The 24,740-nt window shown below is 47.4% G+C and overlaps 1 protein-coding gene across 1 annotated transcript in view; it reads right to left on the bottom strand.

Annotated features, from left to right (window-relative positions):
• The window catches only part of LOC128399240 (chloride channel protein ClC-Kb-like), a 44,484-nt gene that overhangs the window by 7,078 nt on the left and 12,666 nt on the right, over positions 1–24,740 (bottom strand). The window contains exons 7-18 of the mRNA XM_053360478.1: positions 22,568–22,693; positions 17,356–17,440; positions 17,023–17,124; positions 15,674–15,758; positions 13,886–14,068; positions 11,763–11,832; positions 9,733–9,843; positions 9,417–9,630; positions 6,349–6,482; positions 5,156–5,290; positions 1,595–1,686; positions 475–546 (exon numbers count right to left, since the gene is read on the bottom strand). Coding sequence (XP_053216453.1) covers positions 475–546; positions 1,595–1,686; positions 5,156–5,290; positions 6,349–6,482; positions 9,417–9,630; positions 9,733–9,843; positions 11,763–11,832; positions 13,886–14,068; positions 15,674–15,758; positions 17,023–17,124; positions 17,356–17,440; positions 22,568–22,693 — 1,409 coding nt within the window. The remainder of the gene's footprint in view (positions 1–474; positions 547–1,594; positions 1,687–5,155; positions 5,291–6,348; positions 6,483–9,416; positions 9,631–9,732; positions 9,844–11,762; positions 11,833–13,885; positions 14,069–15,673; positions 15,759–17,022; positions 17,125–17,355; positions 17,441–22,567; positions 22,694–24,740) is intronic.

The following is a 24,740-nucleotide window of genomic DNA, read 5'->3' as shown; positions in this document are numbered from 1 at the left end:
TGAAATATTTCACACAGTCCTCCTTACAAAACTTCTTCCAATCCTACTAGCGTAATCTGTTGATTACAATTGCTTTTCAAATCGTTCACATATTTACTCCAGTCCTCTGAGAATCTCTGATCCCGCAGGTTGCGAATCCTACCTGTCATCTTGTCTAATTCCGCATAGTCCATTAATTTCGCCTCTCTTTTGAATTTATAGATTGCCCTATACCCAGGGGTCTCAGTATAAAACCAAGATATAAAACCACAAAATACCTAACACTGTAAAAATAAAAACAAGAACCCAATAGCCACTCAAAAAAAAATAAAATTAAAAGGTAACAGGGTGTAAACCACAGCTCCCATCAGCCCCAAGGAACTAACATCTCTGCTCAAGGGACCCAGGAGTCCTGGACCCCAGCCTCCTTCCTGGCCCTCCTTGTGGCCCCCTCTCCCTGCCGCAAGCACCCTGCCGTCTCAGCGCATAACGTACCATGTGGCGATGTTGCCCATGCTCTTCTCGCGGGGCGAGAGAATCGGTGCCCGTCGGAATGGCCTTGGAGGGCTGAAATCAGAAAAGCCATTGTGGTGGGTTGGGCTGGATATAATAATATAATATAATAATATTAATTTATTATTTGTACCCCGCCCATCTAGCTGAGTTTCCCTAGCCACTTTGAGCGGCTCCCAAGCAAGTGTTAAAAACAATACAGCGTTAAATATTAAAAACTTCCCTGAACAGGGCTGCCTTCAGATGTCTTTTAAAGATAGGATAGCTGCTTATTTCCTTCACATCTGAAGGGAGGGCGTTCCACAGGGCGGGCGCCACCACCGAGAAGGCCCTCTGCCTGGTTCCCTGCAACCTCACTTCTTGCAATGAGGAACTGCCAGAAGGCCCTCGGAGCTGGACCTCAGTGTCTGGGCAGAACAATGGGGGTGGAGACGCTCCTTCAGGTTTACAGGACCGAGGCCATTTAGGACTTTCAAGGTCAGCACCAACACTTTGAATTGTGCTCGGAAACATCCTGGGAGCCAATGCAGATCTCTCAGAACTGGTCTTATGTGGTCCCGGCGGCCGCTCCCAGTCCCCAGTCTGGCTGCCGCATTCTGGATTAATTGCAGTTTCTGGGTCACCTTCAAAGGTAGCCCCACGGAGAGCACATTGCAGTAGTCCAAGCGGGAGATAACCAGAGCATGCGCCACTCTGGCCAGACAGTCCGCGGGCAGGTGGGCAGGCAGGGTCTCATCCTGCGTACCAGATGGAAGCTGATAGACAGCTGCCCTGGACACAGAACTGACCTGTGCCTCCATGGACAGCAGTGAGTCCAAAATGACTCCCAGGCTGCGCACCTGGTCCTTCGGGGGCACAGTTGCCCCATTCAGGACCAGGGAGTCCTCCACACCTGCCCGCCTCCTGTCCCCCCAAAACAGTCCTTCTATCTTGTCAGGATCCAACCTCAATCCGTTAGCCGCCATCCATCCTTCAAGCGCCTCCAGGCACTATGGATGACCCCTGGGGTCGCTTCCATAGAGTTCAATGACTATGATTCTAAGCCAAAGCTATACAGGGGAAGAGGGATCTCTCTGGCTCCACAGGTCCAGCTGCATCCTACCTTTTTCTCCTCCTCTTCCTCTCCCTCCACAATCTCTTCCGCCCAACTTTCCTGGGCACCGCTAGGCCCATTCTCCATTTCCCTGAGCGAGTCTGCGTAAGAAGCAAGGAAGGGGTTTACTTTGGAGAAGTTTATTTTTTTATCCTAATTTTTTACATAATTAAATTTTCTGTTCTACAATTTAAAATACTCATTTTACATCCTTAAGGTATCAATGACTTCCTTCTTTTCTCTTTCCATAGTTCATTTTACATATCATACATCCCTGCGTTATTTTACAAAAACAACACCATTCAGTATCCCCTTATAGCACCCATCAAAACTTGTTTACACTGCTGAATTTATCTTAATGCTGCCGGCGTTTTCAGCTGTACACAAATATTTCCCATATATTCAATAACTGTTTTCCAGTCTTCTCTAAACGTATCTTCTTGTTCTCTTATTCTATAAGTTAAGTCTGCGAGTTGTGCATATTCCGTCAACTTAAGTTGATACGATAATCTCTTTATTGTCATTGTCCCATACAGAACAACGAAACTGAAAAAATCTACATCAGACATTCAAAAACCAACAAGCCTGCTATCCCAGCCTGGTTAGCCCCCTAAAAGCTCTGATACCCCATAATTAAATACAATATACTCCCATAGACCTCGCTTGTTTTCCATTTTTGGGCTAACGAAACACGGGCCGCAGTATTGGCATACATGAGTAACCTTTTTTGACACCTGGGAATTTCAGTCTGAAAGCCAATGCAATTCTGGGCTGCATCAATAGGAGTATAGCATCTAGATCAAGGGAAGTAATAGTGCCACTGTATTCTGCTCTGGTCAGACCTCACCTGGAGTACTGTGTCCAGTTCTGGGCACCACAGTTCAAGAAGGACACTGACAAACTGGAACGTGTCCAGAGGAGGGCAACCAAAATGGTCAAAGGCCTGGAAATGATGCCTTATGAGGAACGGCTAAGGGAGCTGGGCATGTTTAGCCTGGAGAAAAGGAGGCTAAGGGGTGATATGATAGCCATGTTCAAATATATAAAAGGATGTCACATAGAGGAGGGAGAAAGGTTGTTTTCTGCTGCTCCAGAGAAGCGGACACGGAGCAATGGATCCAAACTGCAGGAAAGAAGATTCCACCTAAACATTCAGAAGAACTTCCTGACAGTAAGAGCTGTTCGACAGGGAATTTGCTGCCAAGGAGTGTGGTGGAGTCTCCTTCTTTGGAGGTCTTTAAGCAGAGGCTTGACAACCATATGTCAGGAGTGCTCTGATGGTGTTTCCTGCTTGGCAGGGGGTTGGACTCCATGGCCCTTGTGGTCTCTTCCAACTCTAGGATTCTATGATTCAGAGTGGGAGTTGTGGTCCAAAAGAGCTGGAGAAAGCTGCCACGTTCAAATCACGGAATTGTATGGTTGAGAGGGACTCCAGAGCTCATATAGCCTGACCCCCTTCAACACGGGCGGGAAATGGTTTAGTTCTTCCTGAAGGGATTAGCCCGCGTCACTTCTGCCTGCAAGTGGGGAGTCTTGAACCATCCCTGCCATACACAAAGATCTCCCCTTTCAAAGACATCTAGCTTCTTTGGGTAGTGCTATTCTGAAACCCTCTCTGGCATGCTAAACCTCTACATGCGGGGATTTTAAATTTAAAAGAAAGCAGAAAAGTGCTGGGCTGTGTATGAGAGACACCACAGGCTCACCGCCTACCTGAGAACTAGCAGCTTAGATGCAACATGATCTGAAGCTTGCAGGAGCACACACAAACAGACAGATACTGGGAGGGAGTTGTGGTCCATCGGCACAAGATAGCTAGCCTCTCAGGGAAGAATTCTCCCTGACATGCTAAGCTTCTACATGCAGGGATTAGCTGCTGTTGTTGTTGTTTTTTTCCTCCCTTAGAATCACAGAATGGGTAAATGGATTATTTGAAATGTGAGCTAGCGATTCCCCCTGCATGCGAAGACAGACTCCGGCGGACTGAGTGGGCCCCACAAGTCAAGAAAGCGGTTTCTGCATGTGCTGCAGAAACGAGGGGCGGATGGGGCCCATCTGTTATGTATTCAGTGGGTCTGTGTTTGCCTGAGCTTGAGTCTCTGAACTAAGGAATCTGAGCTCCTGTGTTCTGATTCGATACATGATGTCCAATCACAGAACATTTCAGGATTTGGGCCTCTGCCATTGGCCCTTGAACTCTGAGCCGTGATTCGCAGCTTGGAAGTTTAGACAGCCAATCACGCTGGGAGTGGCCCAGGCTTCCAGGAATGTACCGTATTTTTCCATGTATAAAACTAGGTTTCCCCCCTAAAAAATAATGTCAAAAATTAGGGGACGTCTTATACATGGGGTCATCTCCCCCATTTTCTTAAATCTGAGTCCCCCAAAATAGGGGGCGTCTTATACATGGGGGCATTTTCTTATAGAAGGAAAAATATGGTACAGTGGTACCTCGCAAGACAAATGCCTTGCAAGACAAAAAACTCGCAAGACGAAAGGGTTTTTGGTTTTTTGAGCTGCTTCGCAAGACGATTTTCACTATGGGCTCGCTTCGCAAGACGGAAACGTCTTGCGAGTTTGTTTCCTTTTTCTTAACACCGTTAATACAGTTGCGACTTGACTTCGAGGAGCAACTCATAGCACGCGGTTTGGTAGCCTTTTTTGAAGACTTTGGTGATTTTTGAAGCTTTTCCAAAACTTTTCCGAAACCGTGCTTCGCAAGATGAAAAAAATCGCAAGACGACAAAACTCGCGGAACGAATTAATTTCGTCTTGCGAGGCACCACTGTATATAAGAAGTTCCTTTGCCCCTGTTTCCCAGTCATGTAGTTCAATAAAGGTTCTTGCTGTGATCACTGCGTCTTGGCCTCGTGGGAACCTACACTTCACATCACCCTTGGAGAAGGTCAAACTCTGGTCCTCAACCTCCACTACCATGAGGGACATATTTGGGAGAACCTTGTTCTACTTTTCTTCGGACCACATTGGCAAGGCCGAGAGGGGGGTCTTGTCATCTGGGCAGTCCAGGACCCCCAGACTCGCGCCCCGGGGAGGTCACTTCGGGCTGCAAATGTAGCTGTTTGACTTCACCCCCGGAAACGCACTCCATTGTCTCTCGAGACAGGCAGATGATGATGATGATTAATACCCCGCCTATCTGACTGGGTTTCCCCTGCCACTCCAACAAAACACTAAAATACAATAACCTATTAAACATCAAAAACTTCCCTGAACAGCGCTGCCTTCAGATGTCTTCTAAAAGTCTGGTAGTTGTTGTTCTCTTTGACATCTGGTGGGAGGGAGTTCCACAGGGTAGGGGCCACCACCAAGAAGGCCCTCTGCCTAGTTCCCTGTAACCTGGCTTCTCGCAGGGAGGGAACCGCCAGAAGGGCTGAACGATGGGGGTGGAGATGCTCCTTCAGGTATACTGAAGGATATACTAGACCGAGGCCATTTAGGGATTTAAAGGTCAGCACCAACACTTTGGCGACCACCAGGGGCCACGAGTCCAACCCCTTGCAATGCCCTCTCCTGCCCTCCTCCCTAACGCAAGCCGGCGGAAGCTCTTACCCGGTTCGCCTTGGTTTGGGGCCGCCTGGTCCGACTGGCTGAGAATGTACTGGAATCTCTTCTCCGGGCCAAGGTGGGCCGACAGAAGCCTGGAGAGGTGTTTCCTCCGAATGGACCCCAATAAGACGCGAGACTCTTTGAGGAGGGGAGAGAAAGAGAAGGGGGGTTTGGGGACTCTTCTCCCAGTTAGAGGATCTGGCCCCACAACAAAGGACTCGCCTCCTCCAGCCTGGCTAGCTGTTCTGCGCTACAACTCCCATGGGAGTTCTAGTTCGAAGCAGCTGAACGTCACATTTTCTTGTTTATCGGGGGGATTCAAACAAAAACAGAAACCCAATCCAGCGGTGTGTGTAAATGTTATGACGTAAAATTAAAAGTACCGTATTTTTCGCTCTATAAGACGCACCGGACCACAAGACGCACCTAGTTTTTGGAGGAGGAAAACAAGAAAAAAAATATTCTGAATCTCAGAAGCCAGAACAGCAAGAGGGATCGCTGCGCAGCGAAAGCAGCAATCCCTCTTGCTGTTCTGGCTTCTGGGATAGCTGCGCAGCCTGCATTCGCTCCATAAGACGCACACACATTTCCCCTTACTTTTTAGGAGTGGAAAAGTGAGTCTTATAGAGCAAAAAATACGGTACTTAATTTTGTTCTGGAAAATGTTCTGTAAGAAAGCAGGTAGGGAAAGCCTCAAAGCCATTAATAATAATAGTAATAGTCATAGTCGTAGTAGTAATGATAATAATAATAATAATAATAATAATAATAATAATAATAATAATAATAATAATTTCTACCCTAGCCACTCTGGGCAGCTTCCAACAGAAGGTTAAAAACACAATAAAACATCACTCATTAAAAATTGCCTTCAGATGTCTTCTAAATGTCATATAGTTGTTTATTTCTTTGACATCTGATAGAAGGGTGTTCCACAGGGTGGGCGCCACCACCGAGAAGGCCCTCTGCCCTTTATTCTCTTACAAAGAGAATAAAACAGTAAAAAAAGCACAAATGCAAAATACTCAAAAAATTAAAAAATCAGAAAAGAAACTAAAACAAATCAAAACACTTGTCGAAATAAAAGATGTTTTTTGCTGGAGCCGGAAAGCGTACGACTGAAGAGTCAAGTGGCGGGGAGTTCCGCAGATTGTTGTTGAAGGAAAGCTGACACTGAAGAACGAGAGGCGGTTTACCTTGAGAGTCCACTAAGGGGAACTGCTTGAGGGTGGAGATCATGAGCAGCCTGCGCAGGTCTTTGTATTTACTCTCCTGGGACAGGTACTTGACATCAGTCACCATAAAGTCTTCGGCGTAGATGTCGTGGCCTCTGGGGGAGAAAAGGAGGGAGTGGAAAGGTGGGTTGGAGGGTTCGGGGGTGAAGGAAAACCCCCCTCCACCCATTTTCTGAGTCACATTCTGCTTTTCCAAGGCTACTCAAAGCTGGACTACTGCAATGCGCTCTATGTGGGTCTGGTTCCGAAGCTCCGAGCCTTTAGTGCCCTGCGGAACTCTCCGCCACTAGAGTCAGCAGGCCCTGTCCATGCCTACTTTCTATTCCGAAAAATGGGTGTTTTGTTTGCGATGTTTCGGAACGACAGGCTCAGAGGTCATGTTCAATCTGATTTCAACCTGCCGTAACGGTATTTATTTCTGCTCTTATATTTATTTCATTTAATGAAAAGTTTAAAAAGCGGCTCATAGTTTAAACGGTGGAACTCCCTGCTGCAGGAGGCTGCCACGGCCACCAAGCTGGACGGCTTTTAAAAGAGGATTGGACAAATTCACAGAGAACAGCTGGGATGGCTCAGTCAACAGGCCAGCGGTTCTCAAAGGGTTTGGCTGGAAGATTCCGGGACAAGGTTCTTATGCAGCTGCAATACTTAATACTTTAGGGATAGTCCCACGATCGTATTATAAAGCACGATCGTGTTCTACTACGTTATAAATCAAGCATTTATTGGAGCTGAGTCTTTTTGTTTTCCAATGCACTTCTTATCCAAAAATATATATATTTGGTGCGGCGCAAGCAATCCCCCCCCCTTCTTTTTTAGTTGTGCTTCTTTTTATATACCGTCGATTCTGGCATATAAAATGACTTTTTAACCCCGGGAAATCCTCTAAAAAGTTGGGGGTCATCTTATACGCCAGATATATTCTGCATTTATTCTGCATTTCTTAATATATCTGCTACTCTTAATTATTGCCAACTAATAATTCTCTCACAGTCTTTCTTGTGATATTTCATATCATTCTCCTTACAAAACTTCTTGCAGTCCTACTAGCGTAACCTGCTCATTACTATTCCTTTTCAAATAGTTCATATGTTTACTCCAGTCTCCTAAGAATCTCTGATCCCGCAGGTTTCGAATCCTTCCAGTTAATTTGTCCAATTCCGCATAGTCCAGGAGCAAGCAAATTTTTATTCTGAAAGTGCGGCTCAGAACAAAATTAAAAAGTTTGAGAACCACTGCAGTTGAGCACGAGAATCTCAGGTTGTGGGTTCGAGTCCCAAGGTGGGCAAAATATTCCCACATTGCAGGGGGGTGGACTAGATTACTTTAGGGGTCCCTTTCAACTCTAGGATTCTGTGACAAAGCTAGCAATGGCTACTGGCCGCAAGTAAGGCAGCCATGCTTCTGAATGCCTGTTGCTGAAAACTGCAGGAAGGGAGAAGGCTGCGCGAGTTCGAATCCTGATCACGGGCTTCCCATAATGGGCATCTGGTTGGCCACTGGGAGAATAATAATAATAATAATAATAATAATAATAATAATAATAATAATAATATTTATACCCCGCCCATCTGGCTGAGTGTCCCCAGCCACTCTGGGCGGCTCCCAATCGAGTGTTAAAAACAATACAGCATTAAATATTATAAACTTCCCTAACCAGGGCTGCCTTCAGATGTCTTTTAAAGATAAGATAGCTGCTTATTTCCTTGACATCTAATGGGAGGGGCGTTCCATAGGGCAGGCGCCACCACCGAGAAGGCCCTCTGCCTGGTTCCCTGTAACCTCACTTCTCGCATTGAAGGAACCGCCAGAAGGCCCTCGGAGCTGGACCTCAGTGTCCGGGCAGAATGATGGGGGTGGAGACGCTCCTTCAGGTCTACTGGACCTTTGAGGCTGTTTAGGGCTTTAAAGTTCAGCACCAACACTTTGAATTGTGCTTGGAAACGTACTGGGAGCCAATGTAGGTCTTTCAGGACTGGTGTTATGTGGTCCCGGCGGCCGCCCCCAGTCCCCAGTCTAGCTGCCGCATTCTGGATTAATTGCAGTTTCCGAGTCACCTTCAAAGGTAGCCCCACGTAGAGCGCATTGCAGTAGTCCAAGCGGGAGATAACCAGAGCATGCACCACTCTGGCCAGACAGTCTGCGGGCAGGGAGGGTCTCATCCTGCATACCAGATGGAGCTGGCAGACAGCCGCCCGGGACACAGAATTGACCTGCGCCTCCATGGACAGCAGTGAGTCCAAAATGACTCCCAGGCTGCGCACCTGGTCCTTCGGGGCCACAGTTGCCCCATTCAGGACCAGGGAGTCCTCCACACCTGCCTGCCTCCTGTCCCCCCAGAACAGTACTTCTGTCTTGTCAGGATTCAACCTCAATCTGTTAGCCACCATCCATCCTCCAACCGCCTCCAGACACTCACACAGGACCTTCACCGCCTTCACTGGTTCTGATTTAGAGGAGAGGTAGAGCTGGGTATCATCCGCATACTGATGAACATCCAGCCCAAACCCCCTGATGATCTCTCCCAGCGGCTGCATGTAAATGTTGAAAAGCATGGGGGAGAGGAGGGAACCCTGAGGCACCCCACAAGTGAGAGCCCAGGGGTCTGAACACTCATCCCCCAACACCACTTTCTGGACACGGCCCAGGAGGAAGGAGCGGAACCACTGTATGACAGTGCCCCCAGCTCCCAGCCCCCCAAGACGGTCCAGAAGGATGTTATGGTCGATTGTATCAAACGCCGCTGAGAGATCCAGCTCTCACCTTTGTCCCTAGCCCGCCGGAGATCATCAACCAGTGCGACCAGGGCAGTTTCAGTCCCATGATGAGGCCTGAATCCCAAATGGAAGGGATCCAAATGGTCCGCTTCTTCCAGGAAAAGAATGTTGGACTAGATGGGCCATTGGCATAGCTGTCAACTTTTCTTGCGAGGGATCCTATTCGGAATAAGGGAATTTCCCTTAAAAAAAGGGAAACGTTGACAGCTATGGCCACTGGTCTGTTCCAGCAGGCTCTATTTATGTCCTTACCTAGTCTTGCCCACAGCCAGCTTGGGCAGGAACGGCAACTTCTTGACGCTGATGATGCCATCGAAGAAGGAAGGCTGCGAGCGCTGGCTGATGGCGTTGGCGCTCAGCACGGCCACCAGGACCGGCAGGATGTGAGACATCTGGCCGGTCAGCTCAAAGGTCAACAGGGCGGTCGAGAGGGTCTGGGTCACGGCCCCGGAATACGCCGCTGCGCCTGCAAGGGGGAGACATTTCCTAGCGCGAGGCCGGCGGAACTGCCCGCCACTAGCTTGGCAGAGGACAGAACGGGCCGGCGGGAGAGCAGGCGGAACCTCACCTGCCAGGGCGTAGCCAGCGGGCACGATCCGCATGTGGATCCCTTCGGAGACGATGCCGTCCGGGAAAATCTTGGTCATGACTTCGCCGTAGAGTCGTCCGAGGGCAGCTCCTGTTGGCAGAAGATGCGGGCAGGATCACTGCTGGAACATAGCGGAGGCCATTAGGCCAAAGGGGTCCCAGCTCTCCACCCCAGACAACTGCCCGGACACCAAGGGAGCGGGGGGGCCGGGGCGTAGGAAGGAGGGTGGGCCGTCCTGGGTTCCATCATGAAGGGGGGTGTCAAAAGGGACAATTACTGCCCTACTAGGGTGGTTCATAAAAAACTTTAAACGCCTGCTCCAAAGGTCTTACCTTACGACACTAGGGATTATACAGTGGTACCTCGAAGGTGATTGACTATATGGGACTGGCTGAGATGACGGGCAGAATCCGTGACCAAGGAAAAGAGACGGTGGAAGAAGATTGGAAGAAATTCAAACTTTATCTTAAGAACTGTTGTAAAATTAATGAGTGCTAAAATGTCATGGGTAATGTAAAACAGATTTGCAGCGGTAAATGATTGGGTAAGAGAAAAAGGATTAAAGAAAGTGAATTACAAGTAATTGAGATTAGGGGTTGCTGAAAAAGTTTAAAACAGGGATGCAGAAAAGGGAGGCATGGGGAAGTCGTTGAAATTGGGCTTAAGAAAAAGAGGTTATGAAATTATACGTGTTTATATGTTTGTTTGTCTATGTATTGTGAGTTGTAATGTGTCTTAATTTATGTTGGAAAATCAATAAAAAATTTATTAAAAATATATATATATATATACAGTGGTACCTCTGGATGCGAACAGGATCCGTTCTGGAGCCCCGTTCGCATCCTGAACAGAACGCACCCCACATCTGTGCCTCTGCGCGTGCACGGGTCACAATTCGTCGCTTCTGCACATGCGCGTGACATCATTTTGAGCCTCTGTGCATGCGCGAGAGGCGAAACCCGGAAGTAACCCAGTCCGTTACTTCTGGGTTGCCACCTGAAAACGCTCAACCTAAAGCGACTTTAACCCGAGGTATGACTTTATAGCTACATCAGAAATTTCATGCAGATCGGTTAATATCTTGACCCTCCTCCACAAAAATAACTGTTTAAAGTCATACCTCGGGTTACAGACGCTTCAGGTTGTGTTTTTTCAGTTTACGGACTGCCGAAACCTGGAAGTACCGAAACGGGTTACTTCCGGGTTTCGGCGGTCGCGCATGCGCTGAAACGCCAAATCACGCTTTGCGCATGTGCAGAGGCACTGAATTGCAACCCGCGTGTCCACTGTACTTGGCCGTTTTCATATGTCATGAAGGCTGAAATTTCAATTCAGTGGAGCCAAAACACAATCCATCCTGTAGATTTAAGGATCTTGTCCACAGCAGCCTCCTTGTTATCAGAGGCCCAGAATCCACATTCCTTTCTAAGAAAATATTAAATAACATAAAACTATTTTAGTGATGTATGGAAGTGAGAGCTGGACTATCAAGAAGGCTGATCGCCGAAGAATGGATGCTTTTGAATTCTGGTGCTGGAGGAGACTCTTGAGAGTCCCATGGACTGCAAGAAGATCAAACCTCTCCATTCTGAAGGAAATCAGCCCTGAGTGCTCACTGGAAGGACAGATCCTGAAGCTGAGGCTCCAAGACTTTGGCCACCTCATGAGAAGAGAAGACTCCCTGGAAAAGACCCTGATGTTGGGAAAGATGGAGGGCGCAAGGAGAAGGGGACGACGGAGGACGAGATGGTGGGACAGTGTTATTGAAGCTACCGGCATGAGTTTGACCAAACTGCGGGAGGCAGTGGAAGACAGGAGTGCCTGGCATGCTCTGGTCCACGGGGCCACGAAGAGTCGGACACGACTAAACAACTAAACTATAACAATTTTCGCAGGCAAAAAATATATATATCAATGTGGGGTGGGGGGTTGACAAGACATTTTTTTCACCGGGTACCACCTGACCCTCCTACGCCTCTGCGGCGAGGGGCGGTGGCTGAAGTTCTTACCGTAAACGAAGACAGGGAGGAAAAATCCCGCCGGGATGATCATGGTCGTAGCCAAAAGCACCATGAAGAACTGTTGAGGAAGAGGGGGCAGCAGTGAGAGGGTCATCGGAGCGATGTTTGGGCAAGGAAGGAGGGAGCTGGTCAAGGAGGAAGAGTGAGGTCTGCGTTGCTGCATCAGGAAGGAAGGCACACCTGGAATTGTGTCCATCATCAGCCGCAAAGCTCTGCATCACGACGTGGCCTTCAGCCAGGTGGGTTAGGAAAAGACTCACCCATTTGTCTCCATGGCAACAGAGCCACCTCTTTGGACATGTAAATGGCAGTACAAAACAGGCCAGCTAAGGCCGTTTGTTATCTTGGTCTGAGCCGTTCGGCGGCCTCTTCCACTAGGTCAGGGCAGCACAACGTTTTGCACCATAGCTGTCAACGTTTCCCTTTTTTTAAGGGAAATTGCATTCTTCCGAATAGGATTCCTCGCAAGAAAAGGGGAAAGTTGATAGCTATGTTTTGTACTGAGCGGACCGCGGGAATCCTTGAACACAGAACCTCGGCCACACCCCGACTTAAATTTCCGTATCGGAAATTAAAGCGTTTGCTGTGTTTTTCATACTGTGCAATACATACAATTGACGGATTTTATTTAATATATACACCTGAACACACAATTAATAGATTTAACAAAATACCGTATTTTTTGCTCTATAAGACTCACTTTTTCCCTCCTAAAAAGTAAGGGGAAATGTGTGTGCGTGTTATGGAGCGAGTGCAGGCTGCGCAGCTATCCCAGAAGCCAGAACAGCAAGAGGGATTGCTGCTTTCGCTGCACAGTGATCCCTCTTGCTGTTCTGGCTTCTGAGATTCAGAATATTTCTTTTCTTGTTTTCATCCTCCAAAACTAGGTGCGTCTTGTGGTCTGGTGCGTCTTATAGAGCGGAAAATACGGTATATACGACTTAACACGCAATCGATTTAATTATTAAACAAATTTGACGCACGGACAAATGCGTGCGCTTTCATTAACCGCGCGTGACACAAAAGGTAATTTGTTAAGGCTTTAAGTTTTTTTCTTGAACGTTGCCGAGGGCCACCGAAAGGATTCTGGTGGGCCGCATGCCGGCCATGGAATGGACCACCCTGTCCTACATATTAAGGTTACCAGATATTTCCCCCAATGAATCCGGGGACACTTTTCAACTTAAATGGATTTTGTATGGGGACTGATTTGTAAATCTGGGGACTGTCCCTGGGAAACGGGGACGTCTGGTAACCTTATATTAAGCATCCTTGCAGAGGTGGACTTTGGTAATATGTCGCCCTGAGTTAGCACAAAAATTGGCTCCCCCGCCCAATATTTTTTTACATTCGCAATAATTCCTTTTGGTATGGTTGCTTTTGTATGGATCTTCTCAGTAAGGTAAAGGTAAAGGGACCCCTGACCATTAGGTCCAATCGCGGATGACTCTGGGGTTGCGGTGCTCATCTCGCTTTACTGGCCGAGGGAGCCGGCGTACAGCTTCCGGGTCATGTGGCCAGCAGGACTAAGCCGCTTCTGGCGAACCAGAGCAGCGCACGGAAACACCGTTTACCTTCCCGCCGGAGCGGTGCCTATTTATCTACTTGCACTTGGACGTGCTTTCGAACTGCTAGGTTGGCAGGAGCAGGGACCGAGCAACGGGAGCTCACCCCGTCGCCAGGATTCGAACCGCGACCTTCTGATCGGCAAGTTCTAGGCTCTGTGGTTTAACCAACAGCGCCACCCGCGTCCCTATCTTCTCAGTAGATACCCATATAAATATAGGTATTATTATTATTATTATTATTATTATTATTATTATTTACCCCAGCTTGCTGCCCTATGCGTAGGAACTGCGCACACGGCCTGAAACCTGCCACTGGTCCTTAATACAGACTCACAGGGCTATAAGGGACACCTGGATATCATCCAAACTGACCCCTCCCAATGCTGTTACAATAATTTGACATAGGCCAGAACAAATTCCCCAAAGCTTTAGTGTTTGTGGGTGAAAACCCCCTTGGCATGTGCAAAGGGGATTATGCCAAGGGGGACAGCCCTCCACCACCGCGGTCCACCCCCTCCTGCCACCCCCAGGCAAGACCCCCACCTTAGCAATGAGAAAGAAGGAGACCATCTCTAGGGAGGAGAGAGCTGGGTGGGTCCACTGGAGCCAGCTGAAATCGTGGGTCTGGTTGGGCGGCGGGTGGGTCCTGTTGCTGTCCAGGGGGGCCTCCTCCAGGCCCCAGGTCTGGTTGTTGAAGAAGGTCTCCAGAAGTTGCTTCATGGAGAGCTTGAGAGACGAAAAATTAATAATAATAATAATAATAATAATAATAATAATAATAATAATAATAATTTTATTTATACCCCGACCTCCCCAGCCAATACCGACTCAGGGCGGCTAACACCAGGTATAAAACAATTGATTAAAATACGACTTAAAAACAAGATTAAAATACAACATTTAAATGCAGCCTCATTTCAGTAGGAACTCAAATCAAAAACTTTGGGGGGATGAAAACGTCAAATCTTCACCAAGGCAGAAGAGCAGAAAACTCGGTGCAGGGGCGTTCCCCAGGGTCATTCAGACTGACCCCCTGCAATGAAGGAGTCGCAGCTGAAGAATCACCGACCAATGCCTGCTTAAAAAGCCTCCAATGATTTAAAAGCCCTTCCAAGGTGTTGTTAGCAGGCACCGAAAAGAGCAGCGTCGAGGCTCTTCCCTTGTGTCAATACGCAGGGAATTTCAAAGATGGCTGGAAGGGCGTCATGCAAAAGGTGCTGAGAACTGGAACCGCAAACACTAATCTAGTCCCCCAACTATAGCTGTCAACTTACAGATTTGAAAATAAGGGACCAGCAGCCTCGAAAATAAGGGATTAGCAGCCAAAATAAGGGATTTTCAGGCCACAGGTATGTTCAGCTTCTGAGCCAACGGCAGAAAGCCCAGCCAGCAGCCAAACGAAGCCTCAAGCGGTGGTTCCCACAGCGCAGCAACGCGGCAAAGGGGATGCAGCAAGGAAAACCACCCTCACCTCTCCGCTGGGAAGCGCTGAGCAAAGGCGAGTCCCCAGGCAACGCGGCTGATTTGATTGGCACAAGGCATGCAAGCTCCACCCCCCCAGTCGTTCTCAGACTCCTTGTTGGGTGAGCAACGCAGCCAAGCAACACAGTTGGAGCCTCCCTCCTCCCTGGCCGGCAGGGAGGGAGGGAGGGAGAGGAGCTGCTTCCTTTGAAACCCGGGGAATTTAAGGGACATCATCAATAAGGGACAGCAGCGGGACATGGCGCTGGGATAAGGGACTTTCCCACCAAATAAGGGACAGTTGACAGCTATGCCCTCAACCCTCAATTGGTTATTACTATTGTGCTCAATTGGTTATTACAGGTGGCGCTGTGGGTAAAACCTCAGCGCCTAGGACTTGCCGATCGCATGGTCGGCGGTTCGAATCCCCGCGGCGGGGTGAGCTCCCGTCGTTCAGTCCCAGCGCCTGCCAACCTAGCAGTTCGAAAGCACCCCCGGGTGCAAGTAGATAAATAGGGACCGCTTACCAGCAGGAAGGTAAACGGCGTTCCGTGTGCTGCACTGGCTCGCCAGATGCAGCTTGTCACGCTGGCCACGTGACCCAGAAGTGTCTGCGGACAGCGCTGGCTCCCGGCCTCTTAAGTGAGATGGGCGCACAACCCCAGAGTCTGTCAAGACTGGCCCGTACGGGCAGGGGTACCTTTACCGTTACCTTATTGTGCTTTTAATCTTGCGTTTCGATTTTCTGAACTGCTTTGAGTTCTTTTTATTATTCTTAGATAAATCTAATAAAAATAATAAAATAAAACCAGACGGCTGAGTAAAGAGGGGAGGGTACAATCCCTCTGTCCGAAGAGTTTGCACACTTACTTTTGAGCCAATATACTGCCCCGAACCATGGGGGAATGTGATACTCGATAGCAGCAGGGAGACGAACCCAGCGTACAAAATTTTGCTGCAGAGAGAAGAGGCACTATGTGGGTTGGTTTTGTTTAGATGTTGACTTCCGGGGGAGGGGGCAATGGGGTCTACAGAGGAATAATAATAATAATAATAATAATAATAATAATAATAATACTCCACTCATCTGGTGGTTGGGTTTCCCCAGCCACTCTGGGCTGCTTCCAACAAAATATATTAAAAATATAATAAAACACCAGACATTAAAAGGGTGAAGGGGGCACCCCCAAATAACCTATTATCTCCAGATTCCCTGCTTTCGTTTTAAATATCTAGAATTTGTAGAGCATGGGATATGAGGGGAAATGTACATAGAACTGTAGACCTAGAAGGAACCACAAGACTCATCTAGAATCATAGAATCCTAGAGTTGGAAGAGACCCCAAGGGCCATGGAGTCCAACCCCCTGCCAAGCAGGAAACACCCTCAGAGCACTCCTGACATATGGTTGTCAAGCCTCTGCTTAAAGACCTCCAAAGAAGGAGACTCCACCACACTCCTTGGCAGCAAATTCCACTGTCAAACAGCTCTCACTGTCAGGAAGTTCTTCCTAATGTTTAGGTGAAATCTTATTTCTTGTAGTTTGGATCCATTGCTCCGTGTCCGCTTCTCTGGAGCAGCAGAAAACAACCTTTCTCCCTCCTCTATGTGACATCCTTTTATATATTTGAACATGGCTATCATATCACCCCTTAACCTCCTCTTCTCCAGGCTAAACATGCCCAGCTCCCTTAGCCGTTCCTCATAAGGCATCGTTTCCAGGCCTTTGACCATTTTGGTTGCCCTCCTCTGGACACGTTCCAGTTGGTCAGTGTCCTTCTTGAACTGGACACAGTACTCCAGGTGAGGTCTGACCAGAGCAGAATACAGTGGCACTATTACTTCCCTTGATCTAGATGCTATACTCCTATTGATGCAGCCCAGAATCGCATTGGCTTTCTTAGCTGCCGCGTCACACTGTTGGCTCATGTCATCTAGTCTGACCCCATGGTGATGCAGGAATCTATTTGCAGAGGCACTGTTCTTATTGTTGTTCCTTTAATTAAACTATAAGTCCAGCATCCTCCTCTCACAGTGGCCCAACAGTGGCTGGGTTTGGGAAAATGAAATTTGAGAAAATGAAATTTTCTCCCCACTCCTTGAGCTCCGAACCGTTCTGCGCAGCGCAAGGCTTTCCTCTTCTCTGACTTCGCCCACCCACCCCTCTCCGCCCCAAAAGCAAAGAAGGATTCGGGGCGAGGGTGTGGGGAGAGCCTTACTTGTTCGCCATAAAACGTTTGATTCTCAGCCGGTTCTGGAGAACGTCGAGAATGTTCCGGTGGCAGAAGAGGAAGAGGCAGGAAATGCTGCCGCAGAGGACGCTGGATGGAGGGAAACAGAAACACAAGGGACCCAGGTGTCCGGGGAGGAAGCAGAGGCAAAACCTAGCAACGTCCACTCAATTTTCTTTTTTAAATATAACCTTCGTTATGCAACAATTTACCTTAGACAATACACACAGTACATACCATAATACAACAGAAACACACCACAAACGCCATTTAATATCATTATACTTTTACTATGTACATTCTCGATATTCCGGTACTCACCCCAAAATGGCATAGGAGAGAAGTTCCGGGAGGTCGTAGGGGAATTCGACGCGCCAACTGGTCTGGAACAGAATGGCCACGGTTTCTGGAGGGTATCAGGTTGGGGAGAGAAGAGGGTGGACAGCCAGTGTTTAAAATGGGCCTTGGTTTCCCACCCAACAGCCCCTGCCTCAGTACCTCTAACCCAGCTGTGGACAGGTGAGGAAAGTCAAGAGGCCAGAGCTAAACAGCTCCAATCAAAAGCGGGGCCTTGTCGGTGGTGGCTCCCGAGTGGTGGCTCCCCCAACTGCCTGTGCTCTCATGGCAGAGACCCATGAAAACACTCTTCCCTTGGCAGACTTTTGGGATTAAGCCGGGAATGGCGCATTCACTGGCATCTTACATGGAGGCAGCAAGCTCTGCGAATCTTTGCAGGAAGCCTCACTGGATATTATTATTATTATTATTATTATTATTATTATTATTATTATTCTGCGTTTTCCCCATACTGAATCTCCTTTGCCACCTCCTCATATGCAAGCTTCTGGATTGCTTCACACTTGTCTACACATCAACGTTTCTTTATATCTTCTTTTTGGCGATCACTCGTAGCCGAGTAAGATTGTCTTCCATGAACACGGTCTTAACAGTGAGTCTGTAAGTGACTGTGGAGGCCAATTCTGGATCCACACATCTTTCCACAGTGGGGACATTGGTTTCCGGGCGGGAGTTGATCACGGTGTGGATTTGCCAAGCCTGCCTTCCTCTTAGCACGTTTCTCCCTTGCGTCCTGAGTTCGAGTGTCTTCAAAGCCCACGACACCTTTGGTAAAGGCTGTTCTCCAACTGGAGCACTCGCAGGCCAGTGTTTCCCAATTCTCGGTGTTTATACTACATTTTTTTAGATTTGCCTTGAGACAGACTTTAAACCTCTTTTGTTGACCACCAGCATTACGCTTCCCATTTTTAAGTTTGGCATAGAGTAGTTGCTTTGGAAGACGACAATCAGGCATCCGCACAACATGACCAGTCCAACGAAATTGATGTTGAAGAATCATCGCTTTGACACTGGTGATCTTTGCTTCTTCCAGTACCCTGGCATTAGTTCACCTGTCTTCCCAAGTGATGTGTAAAATTTTCCAGAGACAACTCTGATGCCTTGATAGTTTCCGCAATCCGTTCTATCACCTTTTAAAAAAGAGATTGATAATTTTGGCACCCCTAAAGTCTCCTGGGATCTCCCCTCTCTCCCAGATTTTTCCGATGAGCTTGTGAAGTTCAATTCTGCCCACTTTGAAGACTTGCTGGGCTGCGTCTAAAACTTGCCATATAGGTTTTCAAACCTTTTTTTGTAAACTTAGTATTAGGTTTGAATCCTTTATTACTGCGCTTTGCTTCACCTAGGTTGAGCTAGGTTTATAACACTTCAGAATTTTGGGGAGTTTTTACCCCCTTTTTTTCAATTTTGGTCATTTAAGGTTTATGATTTTTCTATTTCCTTCTGAGGAAACTGAATAGTTCAGTGAAACAAGGTTTGTAGCCGGCATCCTGTTAAGGCTTTGTACAATTCTAGGTTTTTCTCATTTTTTTCCTTAAACTTTTTGATTCTTATCATTTAGTTTATTTTAATAAGATAATATTTCTAGTCGATTACTTCTCATTTCAGGGATTTTCACGGCATTCCATTTGTTTTGTGTAATTTCTCAGTCGCGTGACTGTCTTTTTTCTACCGCTTTGTGTTTTTTTAAAAAATGATATTTTATTAGATTTTAACAGAAAAAAAGTTACAGAACAATAGACAGAAAAATAAAAAGGCACAAAAAAGATACAAAAACCAAAATTTAACATAAAAAATAAAAAAGAAAAAAAAATAAAAATCCCTCTTTTCAGCTTCTTACCATTCATTTACTTATTTTCCTGACTTCCTCTCCCCTCCCTTTTTTGTATTCCATTTAGAAGTTGGTTCAGCAAATTCATACCCTCTTATTTTACCCTTAATTATTTATCCTCATATATTGTCACTTCAGATTTTCATCTAATATCGATCCATTCTTACAAGTTCTTATTTTACCTTGTTACTAGAACTGCTTCGTTTCATTTCAACATCATTACCATTTAAAAATTTTACAGTTCCATTTACCATTAATTTCGTTAACCTTATCTTACCTTCTGAACCTTAAAGTTTTAGAATTTAAACCATATTTAAGCTTAACTCCTTCAAACCTTTCTGCTAAAGCCCATTACTTCCTTTCCAGCACATTTTGATATTTCATTAGTATTACACTAATTCCAAAAGTAAAATAGTTTATAAAAAAGAGATTCTCATTCTGGATTTATCCAACGTCCCTTCTTCCTGGTTTCGGATAATGTCAGTCCTTACACCATTATGTTCTATCCATCAATCGGGTGTTCTAATATCAGAGGCTCTCAAGTCCCTTCTGTGCCCTCTCTGCAGGTTTTCTTGTTCCTGTTTATACTTGCACGCATCCCTGACCCTTGTTGGATTCTTGCGTATTTTCTTCCCTTTCTCCTTGGGGAGTGAATCTCCGGGGAGCTCCATACAGAAATATTCTCCATTTTCTTTTATCAGATTGTCCCCTTCCCCGATAATCCACTCCCCAATATTTGATTTGTAATCCAAAAAGTAGTTGTTCCAAAAATGATCATCAACTTGTTTCACAGTCCCACCAGAGCTTATGACTTCCTTAACTCCAAAGTTTAACAGATGTTCTCCAAGTTCCATCTTCCAATGTTGCAGCTTTTGGTCATGCGGGATTTTAAGTCTCTGTATCTTTTGAGGTGCAATCGCAACCTCTTCCGTCTTCCTCTGCCCTTGTTGAACCAGTATCCTGTATTGGCTGTTGTGAGGTTTCTTTGACTTCGTTTCCTGTTAGTTCATCTTTACTAGCTGGGGCCGATATAAGATCCAACTTTTGGTTCGTCAAGGTCACTTTCTCATCCAACTGCTGCAGCGCAGCATTTATTTTGCCAAGGGCAACAAGTAAAGCTTCCTCCCTATTCATTTTCTGTCAAGGTCAAATAGCTGGTCCCACGGTCTGATTTTCACAGATGTTATATCTTCCCTGTAAATTACAACAAACACACTTGCTAGCTCCCTCTACAATTACTATTTAACGTCCATCTTTAAAGTGTATCCAACAAAGGGAAATTTACTTTCGATTTTCAGATTCTTTGTTTCCTTTCAATATAATGCAAACAAGCAGAAAGCAGCATTAGAATTATTTTATTTCTCTTTTAGTTCTGTCTGTCAGTAGTTTCCCCATTTTCCATTAGTAATCATCACCGACAGTTTCTGTCCTGACATTCTGTCCCCAGCTTTGGGACGATGGGAGCTTGTATTCTTTCACTCTCTTTGCAGGATTAAAAGGTCAAAATTTCTTCCCCCCTTTCCTCCTGCTGTCAAGGGGTTTTTTTATAGTTATAGATGCAGGAATTTTCAATCTTAAAATCAATTTTTCCGGCTTTTTGGCTTATAGGATCTTTGCTTCGGTCTATTTACAAAAACGGGAGGCAGACTTCCTGTTTACACCTTCCCGCTTCGGTGCCAAATTCAAAGTTGTTCCTTTGATCAAAGGGGAAATTCCTTTGATCTCCCGATCTTTCAATTGTCCTACTCACGGGTTGTTGTTTAAAAGCCGAATTGTCACAGGAAAGAGGACAGCACTCTCCGACATCAGCTGTGCAGCTTCGCTCCGCAGAAGTAGCGATTGACTCACAGCACCGCGCCAGCACCCTGTCTCACTCCGGAGCCCTTTGCAGGGTTCCTTTGCCGATGGAGGGGGCGCAAAAGGTGCCCGCCGAGTCCCACGGTCGCAGGCTTCTCTCTGCTGCGGTTTTCGAGAGGGTCCCCGCTTCGCTGCAGCGGTAGGACCCGATTTCTGCGGAGCTTTCTCCCTCTAGATTAGAGGCAATCCGCCATTGTCAGTGGCGCCGCCTCCGGAAGTCCCACTTTGAAGACTTTTTTTTCTACCACTTTGAAGACTTTTTTTTCTACCACTTTGAAGACTTCGGCAGGTATCCCATCAGGTCCACTGGTTTTGTTGTTTTTCGTTTGGTTAATAGCTGTACACACCTCTTCCAGATTTACAGTATATATAATAATAATAATAATAATAATAATAATAATAATAATAATAATATGATGTTATTGCCTGGGAGGTCACTCTGGTGCTGTTAATGCAGCGATTTGATTTCACTCCATTCGCAACAACATGCCTTGAGGTGGCTGGAGGATGGATTGCGGCTAACAGATTGAGGTTGAATCCTGACAAGACAGAAGTACTGTTTTTGGGGGACAGGGAGCAGGTGGGTGTGGGGAATTCCCTGGTCCTAAATGGGGTAACTGTGCCCCTGAAGGACCAGATGCGCAGCCTGGGAGTCATTTTGGACTCACCGCTGTCCATGGAGGCGCAGGTCAGTTCTGTGTCCAGCGCAGCTGTCTGCCAGCTCCATCTGGTACACAGGATGAGACCCTCCCTGCCCGCAGACTGTCTCACCAGAGTGGTTCATGCTCTGGTTATCTCCCGCTTGGACTACTGCAATGCCCTCTACGTGGGGCTACCTTTGAAGATGACCCGGAAACTACAACTAATCGCAATTAATCCAGAATGCGGCAGCCAGACTGGAGACTGGGAGCGGCCGCCGAGACCATATAACACCGGTCTTGAAAGACCTACATTGGCTCCCAGTACATTTCCGACCACAATTCAAAGTGTTGGTGCTGACCTTGAAAGCCCTAAATGGCCTCAAAGGCCCAGTAGATCTGAAGGAGCATCTCCACCCCCTTTGTCCAGCCTGGACCCTGAGGTCCAGCTCCGAAGGCCTCCTGGCGGTTCCCTCCCTGCGAGAAGTGAGGTTACAGGGAACCAGACAGAGGGCCTTCTCGGTGGTGGCGCCCGCCCTGTGGAACTCCCTCCCTTCAGATGTGAAGGAAATAAGCAGCTATCTTCTCTTTAAAAGACATCTGAAGGCAGCCCTGTTTAGGGAGGTTTTTAATATTTAATGCTGTATTGTTTTTAACACTTGATTGGGAGCTGCCCAGAGTGGCTGGGGAAACTCAGCCAGATGGACGGGGTATAAATAAATTATGATGATGATGATGATGATGATGATGATGCAGCTGTTAAAGGCACATTACCACATCAGGAAAACTGTGTCCCCCCCCAAATTGACTCTTCCTCCTTTTCACTTCCTGCCATGTCTTCCGCGTTTACCTCTTGTGTTGTTCAGGACAGCTAGCAAGCGGAAAGTGAGGGCTGCACAGGTCGCAGCGAAAAATCCCCGCCAGTAATCGCGGACGGCAAAGTGGGTGCCCGTAGCCTCCACCCCAAACAGCACTCCTGCGGGGAAAGAGAGCTATTGTGAAAAGGGGACGAGACGCAGGGCCGGATTTAGGCTTGATGAGACCCTAAGCTACTGAAGGTCCTGGGGCCCTTTCTATGTCCAGCTGTCCTTTGTCAACAACAAATTGTCACTGTTTTTTGGGTTTGTTACAGAAATTACGGGGGGCGGCACATCTTTAAAGTTAAATATTACAAATATTATACCTGAATGTATCCTTTCAACTTGACAGCACAGGGAAGTTACCTAGAGTTAAAAATAATATAAAATCACTCCTTTCCCAGTTTCCTCCATTCCAAAGCTATTTTCCCCTTGAAAAGGGACTCCAGGAAGTTCCCAGAGGTGACAATTGCTGGGCTCATTGTTAGCCAAAGGAAGCCAAATCTCATCACCTGACTCGCCTCAGGCTCCAGACATGCAAAGGAACTTCTATTGTACTTTTGGGTGGTGGGTACTTAAGACATATTTGTCTATGCTAATCTTATACCTGGCGGGACGCGGGTGGCGCTGTGGGTAAAAGCCTCAGCGCCTAGGGCTTGCCGATCGAAAGGTTGGCGGTTCGAATCCCCACGGCGGGGTGCGCTCCCGTTGCTCGGTCCCAGCGCCTGCCAACCTAGCAGTTCGAAAGCACCCCCGGGTGCAAGTAGATAAATAGGGACCACTTACTAGCGGGAAGGTAAACGGCGTTTCCGTGTGCTGCGCTGGCTCGCCAGATGCAGCTTTGTCACGCTGGCCACGTGACCCGGAAGTGTCTGCGGACAGCGCTGGCCCCCGGCCTCTAGAGTAAGATGGGCGCACAACCCTAGAGTCTGTCAAGACTGGCCCGTACGGGCAGGGGTACCTTTACCTTTACCTTTAATCTTATACCTGAGTCTTGCCCTGACATGTCTGCTTATGCTAATCTTGTACCAAGGACTTGTCTGGACCTGTTTGCCAAGGTTAACCCCTCCCCTTTTGTGACATGTCAGTGATGTAGCAATGATGCTGTACGAACTGTATTCTGGGATATGGTGGGAAAGTTTTAAAAGTCCTTGTCACCCCATCCTCAGGGTTCTAAATTTGCTCTTTGAACCTATTGTGCAATAAACTTTGGTCTACAGCTATTTGCTCCGGTTGGCTGGACTCCTTCCTTTATTCCGCAGGGACCCGGGGCTCTGCCCGACCAGCTGGGTGACTGAGCAGCCTCGCACCTAGATTTTTCCTCAACAGGTTGAACATATGCTATATGGTCATTGATGGACCTCATAGGTATCTCAAGCCATTTGCCCATGTTGCTGCGAAACCAGTCCATGCAGAATGTAGGCACCCTATATATAAAAAGGTAAAGGTACCTGCCTGTACGGGCCAGTCGTGACCGACTCTGGGGTTGCGTGCTCATCTCGCTCTAGAGGCCGGGAGCCAGCGCTGTCCGAAGACACTTCCGGGTCACGTGGCCAGCGTGACGAAGCTGCAGCTGGCGAGCCAGCGCAGCGCACGGAAACACCGTTACCTTCCCGCTATAAAGCGGTCCCTATTTATCTACTTGCACTTAGGGGTGCTTTCGAACTGCTAGGTGGGCAGGAGCTGGGACCGAACGGCGGGAGCTCACCCCGCCGCGGGGATTCGAACCGCCGACCATACGATCGGCAAGTCCTAGGCACTGAGGTTTTACCCACAGCGCCACCTGCGTCCCTATATATAGAAAGGAGCAAACCAGGGATATTTGAGGGAGCAGGTTAGCAGGCGAAGAGTCGGACATGACTAAACAACAAGAGCATATGCTGTATGGTCATTTATGGACTTAATAGGTATCTCAAGCCATTTGCCCATGTTGCCACGCAAGTAGTCCATGCAGAATGTAGGCACCCTATACAGTGGTACCTCGGGTTACATACGCTTCAGGTTACATACTCCGCTAACCCAGAAATAGTGCTTCAGGTTAAGAACTTTGCTTCAGCATGAGAACAGAAATTGTGCTCCAGCGACGCGGCGGCAGCGGGAAGCCCCATCAACTAAAGTGGTGCTTCAGGTTAAGAACAGCTTCAGGTTAAGTACGGACCTCCGGAA

This window comes from Podarcis raffonei, chromosome 13, assembly GCF_027172205.1.
Source record: "Podarcis raffonei isolate rPodRaf1 chromosome 13, rPodRaf1.pri, whole genome shotgun sequence".
NCBI classification, from domain to species: Eukaryota; Metazoa; Chordata; class Lepidosauria; order Squamata; family Lacertidae; genus Podarcis; species Podarcis raffonei.
This window is presented reverse-complemented; position numbering and strand designations above follow the sequence as displayed.